This window comes from Anser anser (genome assembly GCF_964211835.1).
Source record: "Anser anser genome assembly, chromosome: Z".
Classification (NCBI taxonomy): domain Eukaryota; kingdom Metazoa; phylum Chordata; class Aves; order Anseriformes; family Anatidae; genus Anser; species Anser anser.
In genome coordinates this window covers 63,394,723-63,407,162 of record NC_139723.1, presented here as the reverse complement: position 1 = coordinate 63,407,162, position 12,440 = coordinate 63,394,723, and the positions used below count along the sequence as shown (strand labels likewise).

Genomic DNA, 12,440 nt, shown 5'->3' with positions numbered 1-12,440 from the left:
CTCCTCCTCCTCCTCCTCGGGGGCCGTCCTCGGCGGGGGGCGCAGATCGGGCTGTGTGCCGGCCCCGTGTCGCGGGCGAGCCGTGTGCGGGATGGGCACGCTGCTGCGGGCGGCCCTGCGGCGCCTGCCGACCCCGCGCCGCCACCGCTGCCCCCTGCCCGCGGCCGCCCCCCGGCCCCTCGGCTGCGGCGCGGGCACCCAGGGCGGGTGAGTTTGTACTTAAAATGCCATTTTGTCATGTGCATCGTCATGCGTGCAGCTAGCAGGTCGGATTTCTGAGCGCAGACGGGTGAAAGATCAGTTGGTTACACATTATCGCTTTCTGCCGGAGAAGCTGAGAAAGCAAAGAGCAAAAAGCTGCGTAGAAGGAGGGGGGAGATAAAGTTAAATGAGTGTTGACTAGCTGTCCCGAAAGGACAGGTACTGTAGTGCCACAGTATTCTGCTGCAGTAAAAGGTCTGACCTTGCCCCGCTCATCCAAAAAAATGGCCGGTTTTAATTTGGCTATTTATCCTGATGTATTTCTTGATCTTGGCTTGCTGCTCGGCCCTCTGCGGAAGGGACGGCCGACGCGGGGGGTCACACAAGATGGAAGCGAATGGGCTGCCCGGGGGGACAGCTCTGAGTTGTGCCGGCGTACAGTAGTTGTGAAACCGCGTTGTAGCAGGTGTAAGCAAGCCATTGAGAAAAACCTGTCTCCATAATGCTCTGACTGGCAAAGTAGAACACGTTAAGATACACAGAACTTGAAAATAAATATTAATTTTCACTGTTGGTGAACGCTGACATATTGCTTTAAAAAAGTGTTAATGAGCTTTACTAAGTAGTCATTCTTAAAAGACTGTGTCGTGTTACACTCGCACTTCTGAAAAGCCAGATCTTGGCATTGTTACAGGGGTACAGGTTCTCATTTGAAACAAGACTACATATAAGGGTAAATGGGACAAATAGCAAAGATTTAAAGCTGTGAGTGGAAGCAAACTTGCTTTGCAGTTTTTCTTAATCCTGTGTACGTATAAAACCCTTTAGGGGCATTTACTTTAAAAGCAGATAGGAGTGAACAGGTTACTTTCTAAGTTAGACTCCCAAGCAGGGACCAAGTTACGTAATGAGGAGCTGAAAACAATGAAGATGGACAAATGTGTAACTGTCTTTCTGAAACAGTCTGTAATTGTTATTCTTTTTTCCCAGGAAAGAAAATCCATCTCCTTCCTTGCGGAAAGACAAAGCAGACACAGTGATCATTGGAGGTGGCTGCGTCGGTGTGAGCCTAGCCTATCACTTGGCAAAGGCTGGCTTGAAGGATGTCATTCTGCTGGAAAAATCTGAGCTCACTGCAGGATCTACTTGGCATGCAGTAAGGAACATTTTGTTAATCTCTCAGATTAACAACAGTTTATCTAACAGTGGTGGAAGTTTCATTACCCTTATATTCCCTGGCTTTCCAGAGATTGTCTTGGTTATTTTATAGATGCAAACTTTAGCACTGAGCTCTGTATAGACCTGCTGTGTGAGTTTTGAAAAGTTGGTTCAGCTATCCATAGTATACTTTCCTCATTTGTAGAAGTTGGGACAAATATTGTATTTTGAAATTACTGGAAGATAACTGTTAATATTATTATATGTTTTTGGCAGCTAAGTGGACTTAGACTTTAAACTTTAGTTCAACTTGGATTTTTTTAAAAACAAGTTATAATGTCATAAGTAATCTAGTTTATACTGCAGACTTTATCACTGGAAGTGGTTATAATACCATGCAAAAAAACCCAGAAGTTTCTAAATTGGCATTATTTTATGCTTAATTGTTTTTTATATATGCGTTATCCTGAAAGAGAGGTGATTAAGGACCAGCATCAGTGTCCAGTTCTCAGAGAACATCATTGTCTCAGAAATTGTTTCTTGTTAGAGACAAGAGCTTTCTTTCCTACCATTGTTGACACTGCAAAAAGTCTTGGAGGAGCAAAGCCGACAATTGTACACTGCTGTTTTGTAAGGCCGACTGTTTGTCTGTAGTCTAAGGAAAAGAACTAAAAAGACATACATGTAATAATGACAGCTGGGGACACCTCCTATAATAATGCTAATCACATGGATATAGTGGTGCATAGCATGCATGTATGTAACTACATATTTTGTATGTGTCAATGTCTGGAGTAGGTAGTGTAATGAAATAAAATAAAGCTTGCCACAATAATAGATGCTTTTTCCATTCATTTCCATCTACGCTCACATGGAGTTAGGAGAAAGTGATCCCTGTGTGTAGTAATAAAAGTGCATATAAAAGCAACAGCTTGCTGTCTCTGGGACTACTCTGTTAATACAATAGAGCATTTATGCAGTGCTTACAACTAGAATATCTGAGTGACTTTTAGGAACAAAGTAAGGAGGGTGACTCGCATTGTGTTCCATTTATATTCTTACACTCTTCCTAGAGGAGAAAGCCTCAAGTTTGAAATATTATAGGGCAGATACTTTGTGGGTTTGGAGCCTTAAAAGAGGATGTTAGTAAAAAATATTAAAAAAAATAATAGCTGCCTGAAATGTATAAGCATGTTTATTGTACTTGCTTTTCAACAAACAAAACAGAAGAAAACACACTGTATCAAGTTAGGAAAAACAAAATCAGTAATCTCACTTCTTTTAGACAATCATACCTCAGCTGATGCAGTTCAGAATGCAACATGGTATATAGTAAGTGTCAGATCATGCGTCTTGTGTAATGAATCATAATTATAAAATGTTCAGAGAAATAATTTGACTTAAACATAAAAGAGTCACAGACTGAGTTCTATCTACCCAATGCATATACAGAACAATGTGTGTGTAAAAAATAATCAAAATCCCCTCATTTAATATGAAACCAAAACCGTGAATGGGGGAATTTGTTTCTAATGTTTTGTTGATATGCTCTCTCACTCTAGCTTATTGCTCCTAACTATGTAAAAGCAACCTCTCCTTCATTATTTTTGCCTGTTCAGTTTTAGTGAACGCAATGATGGAGCACCGGGTGAGGAACTCTGTTGTAAAGACAGGGAGGAACCACAGTAGAGAAGATGCCTGTACCAGGCTACTCAGAGGGCTGCCTTGTAGTACCTGCTGCAGCATTGCGGGGTGATGAACACAGAAAGACACCTAGTTATGAGACAGGTTAAAAATGGATAACTATTAAATAAAATACATGGTATGCTAATGCTCTTCATTGAATTCCATATTAGAGTGGTGTGTCTGAGGATGAAAAAATTGTTGTCTGTTTCACTTGATGAAAAAGATCAGAATTGTGACTGTCAATTCTTTATTGCAGTAGGTACTGTGCATTTATCAGTGGTCTCTTCACAGAGATATAATACTAGGTATAGATGAAAATTACACGTATAGTTCGCATGTCATATAGCACATAGTATATTGCCTGCGGCCACACAGTTTGAAAAAGCCTGGTTCAGATATTGCTGTACTGTACCAGATTTTCCCTCTTTCACAGTCCAGTAAGTTCTGCCAGCACTCAGGATCACATTTCATATAGATCATATTCTTGTTAGTGTTGCTGTTAAAACTTCCACTTCTGAGGTGTGAGATGAGTTTCTCTGACTCTCATTTTATTGAAATGAAAACGGGACAGAAACCATGCACATTTTTGTATTAGCTATGAGAATAACATGAAATAATGAGCAGATATAAATAAGAGAGTGAGTGCTGCTCATTTTTTATGCCATCTAACCATGACAAAGTAGTGATTATTGTATGTATATAAACTAGGTCAGGACTTAGACTTCATGAACTTGCAGGGTTCTAGTATACTGCGAGTCAAATCATTTGCAATCTCACTGACGTTCTAAGGACTGAACAATGCATATATAACTCACTCAGCAAATTGTTTTTTTTGTGTAGTTATTTTTCGACAAGGTGTTTTCTAAGAAAATGTGTAATGTATCATTATTATGTAATACTGTTTCACGCAACGTTCAGTTGATTTTGCTGCTGATGGTTAATAAATCACAGCACAAGACAAATAAAAACTTGTTAAGGCTCATTCAAACTTGAAATAAGACTGAATGTAGGTAGCGTCAGTATTAATGCCATTTTCTCCAGAAAGCTAGTTTAATAGTAAAGTAAATATAAAATCTGAAACAGATTGGAATAGAAGGAAAAGAACACAAGAAAAGTTCAAAATATAAAAAATTTCATCTATAAAAATGCTTTAAAGTCTTTGTCAATTTTCATAGCATAGTGGCCATTCTACAGAAAATTATTTCCCGAGCTCATGTTCATATACAACAACAACATCTGTCTCACAAAAATAGAGCAAAACCGAGGGCAAATCTTCTTCATATACAAGAACAGTCGACCCTGAAATTCAGGACAGGAGGTGGATGTCCTGTGAGGCTAACTAGGCTAAACAGAAAGCTCATGGCAGAGTTAGAGGAATTGGAAGCAGGAAGAAGCTGCAAAGAGGTAATTTAGAAAAACTGCATGGGCATGCAAAGGGAATGTTAGAATAGCTAAAGCCCAACTGAAGTTAAGACTCCCAAGGAACAGCAAGCCAACAAGGCCTTCTGCTGCTACATTAGCAGTAAAATGCTGAACAAGGAAAATGTGGGACTGCTGCTGAATGAGGTGGGTGATTCAGCCACAGTGGACACTGATAAGGCTGAAGTACTCAATGCCTTCTTTGCCAGTTTTCACTGACAAAGTTTCACACACCTCTGTGCTTGGAAGAAAAGTTCAAGGAGTAGAGGAACTACCAGCAGTGGACAGGTATCATCAAGTCTGGGATTAGGAGCACTAGACTCACAAATACATTGGAGCAGATGGGCTGAATCTAAGAATGCTGCTGATGGCATTGCAAGGCTGCTGTTTTATCATTTTTGAAATACTATGGAGCTGGGGGAGTACCCATCTTTATAAAAATCCAAAGGGATGATCAGCAGAGCTAAAGGCCAGCTAGCCTTTCTTTGGTTCCTGGAAAAATCATGGAGTGAATTTCAGATCATATCTGAGCTCATAAAGAAGAAAGTAATTTGGAACTGTTGGCATAGATTTGCCAAGCATAAAAAATACCTGACCAAACACAGTTGCTTTCTATGTTAAAATTGACTGAATTTGTGGACAAGGGGAGAGCAGCTGATGTCACTTACCTGGACTTCAGCAATACTTGAGACACTGTCTCCCATAATATTCATATGTTTAACTTAAGATGTTATGGTCTGTATGGTGGGACAGCTAGATAGGTAAAAAAAATTCTGCTTGTATGTTTGGGCTCAGAGAGTAGTGGTTAATGGATCTTACCCCACCCAAATGTTGGAAACATGTGGAGCGTCACAGGGGTCTGTCCTTGGACCCATCTTGTTTAATATCCTTATCAATAATCTGGAGAAGGTGACAAAGTGCATGCTTGTCAAGTTCGCAGTTGACACCAAACTGTGGCAACCAGTCAGTGCAGCAGAAGGCAGGGTTGCTATGTTGAGGGACCCAGACAGACTGGAGGGATGGAATGAGGAAAACGTCACGAAATTTAACAAGGACAAATGCAAAGTATTGGAATATTTATCCATAGAGATAGTGCAGTCACTGTCCTTGGAGATTTTCCAGATTGGAGAAAACCCGGGGCAACCTGGTTTGTTCTTGTAGCTGACCCTGCTTAAAGCGTGAGCATAGATATGGACCTCAAGAGGTCCCCATTCAGTCTAAATTATTCTGTGTTTCTATTACTTTAATTTTGATATAGTCCAGTCAGGTTATATTTGTCTCCTAATTACACTTCTGAAATCAGAAACATTCTTCATGAGAAGCCAAAGGGCACTAAATGTGTTTAGAATTTTTTTCTTTATTTAAAAAATATCAGAGATTTGATTTAATTATTGCAATTAAATGCTCTTGAATTTATATGGTTTTATAGCCAACTTGTAGGTGATTAATGCTTCATTTGGTTGAGATGACTTCACTAACAGTGGCTACTAAAATGGAATTTCCTTACATCTGGAAAATATATTGCTACATTTGGAAAAATAACAAAAGACCAACCAGAAAATATTTACATAAATGAAAGAGGACAGTAGAAATAATGTTATGGCATGATTTCTAGACACAAGGGAATGAATTACCCATAGATTATTGTAAATGGCTGAAGAAATGTGAACACTTCAATGCCTAATTTATTTCTTTATTCTCTATACATAGCAAAAAGGCCTTTGGGACTTATTTTTTTAGGAAACAAGCAATTTTTAATTACAAATTCTTTACTGAAGCAGCCTTGGGTTTTAGTTTGAGGAAAATAAAATACAAGTGTTCACAACAGCATAAAACCACATGTAATAAATGAGGTCTAATGCACACATTGTCAAATATCCAGTCTCTGGATGATATGATGATGATACAATATGATAATAAGAAAAGGACAAACAATATTTTTTCCAGATTATTTTTCTATCTCAGGGACTTCCTGAATCCAAGGGGCTTGCTTTGCATTTAATGTAGCCCTCAGTGGATATTTTTTTCTCCTCCAGATTTTCATGATCGCCTTTTAAACTTAAAACATTTGGGTAATGAACAATACTAAACATACTGAGGGAACCAGAGCCAAATTTATGAATAAAATACCATCACAAATGAAAAATATGTCATTTCACTCATTTGGTATGCTATGATATTTTATATAAACTTTAAGGTATCAGGAAGATAAAATCCACATGAAGAAAAGTAGGAAAAACTTTGACACCATGCATAAAGCTGTGCAGTCACTAATGCCAGACACTTATACTCTGAAGAGATTGAGTATTTGTCATCTCAGGCAGTGAGTGACTTAGGACTTATTAAATTTTTTTTTTTGAGGGCCATGGCATTTGAATGGAAACAACTTGCTAGGTGAAATTTGAAGCTAATTTTATCTGAAGGAAAAAATGGGTCTAAAACGTGAAGGTGCAACAAGAAAGATGAGCCACAACAGGCCATTGTTTCAGAAAATGAGAATGTGTAATGCATACAATATATGTTGTTATACAGAAGAGTATTGTTAATTACAGAGAAATGTTTAATAGGTTCTCAGCAAAATTAAACTAGATTGAATCAGAACCTGTATTTATAGACCACTAAATCTTACTTTTTTTGTTCATATATATACGTTTATTAAGTTAGCTTTAAAAGTTAGGGCCTTAAAATTATGTATTTGTTGCACAGAGCTGATTTGATGAGTGAAAATCAAGGGTAGTTTCAGTATATGCTTAGCAGGCAACTTAGAAGGAAACTATCAAAATTCTACTATGTGTTTTATTTTTCACCTTTAGATTCTCTGCTCTTTTTATCTCACAATGGCAGTGAACTCAAAGGTGAACTCGGGTGTCTAGTTCCCTTAACTGTTTTTAAAAATCTTGTAATGTACATTTGTTCTATTACATCTATGTAAGTAAATGAAGCTATTATATATAAATTGGGTTCTTAATTAAAACAAACATTAGGTATGAATAAGTTTTTTTTTTAGTTAGCAAACTTGTCTCACTATAAAAATATTTAAATCAATGTAGTTACTTAGCCTGAAAATCTAATGTAATTTGTCAGTGCTGTTATCTCATTTCGAAGAAGGGCTTTAGTGAGATGTCAAATTCTGGAGATATGCAGACATGTAACCTAACTTCTGTAAGACTTAAACTCTTAAATTAAGTCTGTAAGAATTAAACTTCCTTCAAGTGCTAAATATCTGCACTTATGAATGTCATTATATTGACAAAGCTGTCTGTAGTATTGGGAGGTGAACAGTTTCCTTAAATACAGAAAAGTCTGTAGTACCTTCTGGATATTACAGTTGTATGAACCCAAAAGGGCTCATCCACTTTCTAAAATCAAGCCTAGCAAAATGATGTGCAAAATTCACACACTAATTTCTTAAGCTACTTCAGCAATTGCAGAGGCTGCAGTTGATCGAGGACTAAGTTGTGTGTCACTTCCAAAAGATTTGAAACAGACAACTGCATAATTTAAGGAAGACAGGAAACCATAGGAGAGGACAACTGCAAGAGTATCATGAGCTGACAGATTTGATGAGAAAAGACAGGTGGAAAAACATATGCAGAGAGAAGAATGCCATGAGTAGGGAAAGAATTTTGCTTTTATTTTTGTAGCACTTGGCTCTATACATGTGTTGCTTTTCCTTATAGTATCATAGTGGTTCACTTTTGAATGACAGTTGGAAGGTGGGAAAGACAACACTCTATTTCTAATCGTATTTCTGTGTTGTTCTTATTTCTTATTTGAGGCTGGTTTAACTACCTACTTTCATCCTGGAATAAACCTGAAGAAAATCCATGCTTACAGCATCAAACTCTATGAAAAGCTGGAAGAAGAGACTGGGCAGGTAATCTCCTTAACTTTCTAAGTATTAATTCAAATCAATCTTACGAATAGTCTCATGAAAGAGTTGACAGGGTGTATGTGTTTGTTCAGGGTTATCATAAGGCTTTCCTTATATTGAAATATATTCTGCCTGCATAACTATACTGAAGTCTTGTGTTTAATCAGTAAATGTTTTAGATAGTTTCTCAGATCTCTGTAAAGTTTAAGAAGATTGTTTTCATCAAACATCTCAGAAGTTCAGCAGACTGAGAGTCTGCAACTTTATCTTGCTCTAGGAGTTAAAATAGCATCAAGGATCTGGAATGAATGGATTGATTATGATACATTCCTGCTTTAAACTTGTCTGCTTATAATTTCATATGATATGATGGTCTGTACTTGAGAAGATTGCTGTAATTCTTCCCATCCCCTTCAGAGACATGTTTTTATTTAGTGACTTAGGGAATGGGTATGCAGAGAAACACAGGAGTGGTCTTCCTTATCTGGCAACATTCAGCCACATAGATTTCATTTACTATGCTCTGCTTGCTTCAGACTGCAGAAGAACCTCCATGATCCTTGCAGTACTAACTTGATAATTGTCACAATGTGCTTTTTTCTTCATTCTGCTGCTCTTAACTACAGCAAGATAAAACACTGCAGCAAATTATCATTGTGAGTTCTGATAAAAGACTTATACAACCCTATTAATGTCCTGTTAATTAACAGAGAAAAGATAAAATACATTATGTATACCTGAAAGTGAGCATTCAGTGTTTAGCTGTATAAGGATTTCTGCTTTATTAAAAAGATAAAAAAGGAGGGGGGTCGTTCATTTTGTCAATAGAGATGCTTCGTCTGTTAAGTTTATTCTGCTGCCTCTCAATAGCAAATTATGTAGGTGATAAACTTTAATACAAATTATTACATATTTATTTTCAGATGTATCTGATTATAGGTTTGAAAGTGAGTTCATAAATTCAGATATTAATCAAATCTTAATAAAAATATGACATTCAATAAAAACTTTTTACAATTATTTTGCAGATAGCATGTATTTACTTGGGAAGCAAATTAACTCTAGGAGTTTTCATCTCAGTCCTGCTCCTCCAAGGGCACCTAACTTACACTGAGTCTTTTTCCAGTCATTTTAATGGCAAAATTCCTGCGGACTTCCCATAGCATAGGAACATGCATTTATGGAGATAAGTAAAATTTCTTACAGTATTTCATTTTTTCTCTTTGTTTTAGGCTGTGGGGTTTCATCAGCCTGGCAGCATCAGAATTGCTTCAACCCCTACTAGGGTAGATGAATTCAAATACCAAATGACTCGAGCTGGTTGGCACCCAACAGAGCAGTACCTAATTACTCCTGAGAAAGTACAAGAGCTGTTCCCCTTATTGAACATGGATATGGTAAAAAAAATAATTTCATGGAACAACTTCCATTGCATTTAAATGTCGGTCTAGCAGGTATTTAGATCCTGTTCCACTTATACAAATGGTATGAGAAATTCTCTTATTTCAGTGGAAAAATATGTAAACTAAAATCACTTGTGCATTTTAGTGAATACAGTATGCTATAATATTAAGGCACTGAAAACTTTTAATTACATCTGAGAACTGAGGAATTTTGCTTCCTTAGGACCACTGTTAAGTTGTTAGCTGTAGCCTTTATAATGTGCTATGTTTTCAAAATTTGTTTTGATTTGACTCCTTAAGGTTTACTCAAGAAATACATCACATTCAAGAAATAAATCATTTTTGAAACAAAATTAGTTGACTTTGATAAATTTTAGTTTCTTTCATTTTGTGTGATTTTACCTCCACATAGGTTTTAGCTGGCCTATATAACCCTGGAGATGGTCATATTGATCCCTATTCTCTCACAATGGCCTTGGCTGCGGGAGCCAGAAAATATGGTGCCCAACTGAATTACCCGGTCCAAGTGACTAATCTGAACCCCCGATCAGATGGGACATGGGAAGTTGAAACTCCACTTGGAGTAATTCAAGCAAAGAGAATTGTGAACACTGCAGGTAGGATTTAACATCATCAATTGTATACTATTCTGATTTACAAACTAGGTGATGCTGAGGATCTGTGCAGATATGTGTGGTTTACAGGAATAAGTATACGTTTTTGAATATTTGGTTTGTGGTAAAATATACTCTGTGCTTATTACTTTATAGTATTGTGAAAATTTAGCTCTTCAGATAAATGTCCTTGACTAGGCATTAATAATATTACTTTCTGGCTTGTCTCCAGCATTTACTAGTTAGGCTGCCTTGTTAGATTTCAGAAGCAGAATAGACCCTTACTTGTCTGCAGTAAGTAGTGTAGAAGAGACAGGTTACTGTCTGTGAATGTGGTCCTCTAAAATATTATGAGAGCTACTTAGGAAGGGATATGGGATGTACAAATGAACTAGAAATATCTTCACTTTTTTTTTTTTTTGTTTTCAGAGACTGAGGATTTGCAGCCAATAAGATAACTTTGCCTATTTCATTATTATCTTCTCTAAGATTTAACTCTCCACATATCATTGAAAGAGCAATTTTTGTTATTTGATTTGTATTTTAAACATACACTTTGTTTAATAATATATTTTTCCACATAATAAAAATTTCCTAACTCAAAGGAAATTGTATTTACATATGCAATTTTATTCCTCGTTTTGTTAAAGAAGCTAAACTGATGTTTCTGCCTCAGAAATCTTTCCAACAGGATTTGATTTTGTTTTCCCAAATGAGTTGGTAGGTCTAGGAAGCAGTATTCAAACCAAACTTCACTTATTTTTATGCTGCTTTATACAAATTACAGAAAATCACAGTACTGGTGAGACCATTGGCACCTCCCACAGGGAGTGTGCCTAATGGCTCCTAGCAGAAGATTTTCTGTTTTCAGTTGTTTGAATATTTGCTGAATATTTACCATTTGGATAAAATTTTTGCAGACACTGACAGCCTCAAACTGAATCGTACCTGTGTTTTTGAAATAGTCTTTCATACATCCCATCCCAGTGAATAATCAGGTTTCAGCTGGGAGGCGTGATGACTCCAGGAGACTTTTTCTTCTTCAGATGGGATGAGTGAACTGAGAGCAGGGATATATAATCCTTTTAATTCCTTTCTACATATGTGCAGTGGAAAAACAAAACAGAAAAGCATGTCTCCAATGCAAGGCAGATAAAATGAAAGAGTTGAGTGAGACAGGTACTGTTCTTGTTGGTGGGAGAATAACCATGGCTGGTAGTTGGAAATATGAGAGAGTTGGACTGGAAGGAGAGTAGAGAGGGAGAGTGCTGGGAAAGTGCTTGGGAAAGATGCCGGGAGGTGGCTGGGAGCACTGGCAGCAAGTGGAGAGCTTAAGTGCTAGAGGACTTACTGAATAAGGAAGCTCAGACTGGGAAGGACTGTGGTGATAGCAACCGTGGGGGTGACACTGTGGAGAGAGATAGCTGAAAAGGATCTGACATGTTTCATTATGGGAACTGGAGCGTTTCTGGACAAAAAGATTAGGAAGGATATTTGAGGACTGGTTGTGGGTGAAACTGGAATTGGAAAATTGAGGCTTTCTGAGCTGTCTGAGGATGGAAGACTGTCAGACAAGCAAGGGAAAGGTGAATGTGTGTGGATTGGAAGGAAGATAAGGCACATGGCACAGGATTTGACAAAAGAGGAAAGCTGACTTGCACGTGGAGAGAGACAACTAGATGAAAAAGTATTGTAAAAGAGTGATTGAAAAAGAGCTTGAGACTGAGATGAAAAGCAGGTACAGGAAAAGCAGGGTTAGGGAAGAGAGAAGATTGACACAGAGAGAAGTTTGGAGGGAATGGGATAAAAGGGTTGTGCTCTGGACAGAAAAATGGTATGTACTGGGTGACATTTCTTGCCATGTCTGGAATGCAGAGAGCCCTGTGTTAGATCATTCTAGGCATTCATTTCACACTGAAAAGTGTGCTTTCTCATCATATACCTCCCACGTACATGTGATCACCTGCTATGGCTATCAGCCTTGCTAAACTAGCAGGGGTCTGAAAAGTTCACCTTGAGGTTCTCTGCACGCTCATGAGCTGTCATGATGTCAATGTAGTGCAACATAACATTTTGGAGAGAAAG

General features: G+C 37.7%; 1 protein-coding gene across 9 annotated transcripts in view; it reads left to right on the top strand.

The window, feature by feature from the left end:
* Nucleotides 1–12,440, top strand: part of DMGDH (dimethylglycine dehydrogenase) — an 88,449-nt gene that overhangs the window by 33,110 nt on the left and 42,899 nt on the right. For 8 of the 9 annotated variants that reach the window (XM_083819051.1, XM_083819049.1, XM_083819050.1 and 5 more), the window contains 4 exons: nucleotides 1,192–1,357; nucleotides 8,243–8,341; nucleotides 9,571–9,735; nucleotides 10,154–10,358. In XM_083819051.1, coding sequence (XP_083675177.1) covers nucleotides 1,192–1,357; nucleotides 8,243–8,341; nucleotides 9,571–9,735; nucleotides 10,154–10,358 — 635 coding nt within the window. Of the gene's footprint in view, nucleotides 1–49; nucleotides 208–1,191; nucleotides 1,358–8,242; nucleotides 8,342–9,570; nucleotides 9,736–10,153; nucleotides 10,359–12,440 lie in introns of those variants that run through there. The other variant, XM_083819046.1, reaches the window with a different exon arrangement.